This window comes from Notothenia coriiceps, unplaced genomic scaffold (assembly GCF_000735185.1).
Source record: "Notothenia coriiceps isolate Sejong01 unplaced genomic scaffold, NC01 NC01_scaffold00002666, whole genome shotgun sequence".
Lineage (NCBI taxonomy): Eukaryota > Metazoa > Chordata > Actinopteri > Perciformes > Nototheniidae > Notothenia > Notothenia coriiceps.
The window spans coordinates 7793-10728 of NW_011335367.1; the positions used below are offsets into that span (position 1 = coordinate 7793).

Here is a 2936-nt window from a genome sequence, read left to right on the forward strand (position 1 = left end):
GGGGGGGGGGTCGATGAAAACCTCCCACCAGTCCCAGTCTCTGTCTGACAGACCTACTTCAGGAGGGGGACTAATTTAAAGTTGTCCACATGTCACCGACTCCCTGATGGACCGCTCTGCTGCGTGAGGAACGTCAGGAAAACACCAGGAAACAGACCTGCTGCCTCCAAGAGAGGAGGGGGAGTTTAAAGAGTGGGAGGAGGGGAGGGAGGGGGGGTCGTGGTGTGTGACGGATGTTCTTGATTCATCATCCAACAACAACAGGAGCAGCGTGGGTATAAAAGGTGGAGAACACCTGCTCAGCAACAACGACTGCAGACCTCCGCCAGCTGACCTCCGCCTGCCTCCAAAGTCCAGGGTAAGAGACAATATATATATTTATTTAACATGCAAGAGAATGAGGATAACATACTTTGATATTATTGGGTTTTTCTATTATTTGATGGTCTTAATGTTCATTTTTAACCATTTTTGGAAGAAATTCAAATGATTGACTGAACAGAGGGAATTCAAACCCTCACTCATCGGTCAGTAAGAAATACAATGATAGTAAAAAAAGTAGAGATACTCCTCGAGGTGATTATGTTGTTAACTGATTCAACAGTTGCATCTTTACTAATATCATATTGATAGAGTTTATAATGGTCACTATATCGTGTTTTTAAATTCATTAAAATCGAACTGTATGAATGTTTGGTACTTGGTGTAAAAATCAAATCCCTTCGTGCTATTTTTCATCTATTAGATTGAAATGTAGACCTTTTCATAATCCAACCTCACATGTTATTTTTGATGTCAGATTGTAAGAGTTTATATTTCTTTAGGCTCTCTTTTAAAAAGGTTCAAAGACTTTTTTGTCGCATGCACAAAAGCTACAGCTTAGAGTCTTCAAACACTGGAACACAGTATATACTTAAGACATGAAATAGGGCAAGGAAATAGTGCTTGTGACACAATGACTGCAGAACAATGCAGGAATAAGTAGACGATGTACATATCAAATAGAATAAGGTAAACAGAGTATAAATTAAATCCTGTACAGTGGAATAAATACTAGTCTTTTTTGTGTTGTGTCTAGTAAAAGGTGTTTTTGGCAATAAAAAGGAAATACAATAAGCTTAAAACTTGAAGGAAAGACATGAAAGGAAATTTAAAAAAAGGTGCGAGTTAAAAGCAGTAATAAGTAGACTAAGATAAATGAATTCATCCAGTGAGATAAATACTAGTCCTTCTTGTTTTCAGTGTCTAATAAAAGGCGAGTGTGCTTCACTGACCAGCGTCTCTCTGCGCTCTTTAGTGCTGTTCTTATGAATTATACCGAGAGGTACAGCTTCTCTATTCAAATGAAAAGCGCGTTTTAAACGATTTTACCTAATATAAATCTATTTTTGAACTCTAACGGGATACGTAGGGCTCTTTTTAACATAGATGTAAGATTGAAAAGCTTTATTGTCACAGGCAAAATCGCAACAGCGTAGTTGTTGCTAATAAACATCTTAAGTCCCAACTGTGCAACATTCAATATACAAAATACATCAAATAGTGCAAGTGACAGTGTGGTGACAAGGGACAATAATTAAAAAGCTGTAATAAGTAGACTAAGATAAATGAATTCATCCAGTGAAGTAAATACGAGTCCTTCTTGTTTTCAGTGTCTAATAAAAGGTGAGTGTGCTTCACTCTCCGCGCTCTTTAGTGCTGTTTCTATCTGTCATACAAAGAGGCACAGCTTCTCTATTCAATTTGGAAAGTTCATTTTAGATGTTTTTTAGGATGTACTATTCAAAAGCTTTACTGTCATGCGCAAGATAGCAACAGCGGGGTTGTTGGAAATAAATAGGACACACAAAATGCTTAAAACATGAAGAAAAGACACGAAATATTGCAAGAGAATTGCAAATTACCATACGTGCAAGTTACAAAGCAGTAATAAGTAGACTAAGATAAATGAATTCATCCAGTGAAGTAAATACGAGTCCTTCTTGTTTTCAGTGTCTAATAAAAGGTGAGTGTGCTTCACTGACCAGCGTCTCTCCGCGCTCTTTAGTGCTGTTTCTATCTGTCATACAAAGAGGCACAGCTTCTCTATTACATTTGAAAGTGCATTTTTTAAATGACTGTTTTTGATATCTAGCTGTATGAGTGTAGTCTTTGTTAGAGCTTTCATTAGGATGTAATGTTCAAAAGCTTTACTGTCATGTCCAAGATAGCAACAGAGTAAAAAGGACATATTACAATAAGCTTAAAACATGAAGGAAAGACACGAAATAGAACAAGGAAATTACAAAACGGTGCGAGTTAAAAAGCAGTAATAAGTAGACTAAGATAAATGAATTCATCCAGTGAGATAAATACTAGTCCTTCTTGTTTTCAGTGTGTATTTAAAGGTGAGTGTGCTTCACTGACCAGCGTCTCTCTGCAGTGCCTTCATCACTCCTCCTCCTCCTCCTGATGCATCCTGGGAGATCAGCTGACGACTGGCTGCCTGCAGCTCTCTCTCTGCTGCTCCTCTCCTGCAGCTTCAGCCGCGCTCACAGCTCCACGCTGGAGCACGACTTCCCCCTCGTGCACAATGTCGACAACAGAAGTAAGACTTTGTTTGTTTTCTATTACCTGCAGAGATTCAAAAGGTAGAGGTGTGTGTTTCTGGTCTGCTTTTGGTTGTCTTCAGGGACCTTTTGATTGTGAGACACCTGAAAATATATTTTTCTTCCTATCAAATTATTTTTTCTGTACTTTTGAAATGTACATTGTTCAACACTCTGAGGAATATCTCCACTATTTGTGGTACACTAGTCATTTCTTTTTATTAACTAAGTGTATTATTTTGTCTCAATTGACTTTTAAAAGAAATTAACTAACTATTCTATTTATGTTTAGACTTTATGATGCTGCTGTAATACACTAATCCAGGTGGGCCAAAATTAAAAAATGGG

General features: G+C 37.8%; 1 protein-coding gene across 2 annotated transcripts in view; it reads left to right on the top strand.

Annotated features, from left to right (window-relative positions):
* The first annotated feature begins 251 nt into the window (after window positions 1–251).
* The window catches only part of LOC104940808 (prolactin-releasing peptide), a 4201-nt gene continuing 1516 nt past the window's right edge, over window positions 252–2936 (top strand). The window contains exons 1-2 of one of the 2 annotated variants that reach the window (XM_010765786.1): window positions 252–358; window positions 2423–2587. In XM_010765786.1, the coding sequence (XP_010764088.1) occupies window positions 2452–2587 (136 nt within the window). In that variant the 5' untranslated portion in view covers window positions 252–358; window positions 2423–2451. Of the gene's footprint in view, window positions 359–2374; window positions 2588–2936 lie in introns of both variants that reach the window. The other variant, XM_010765788.1, reaches the window with a different exon arrangement.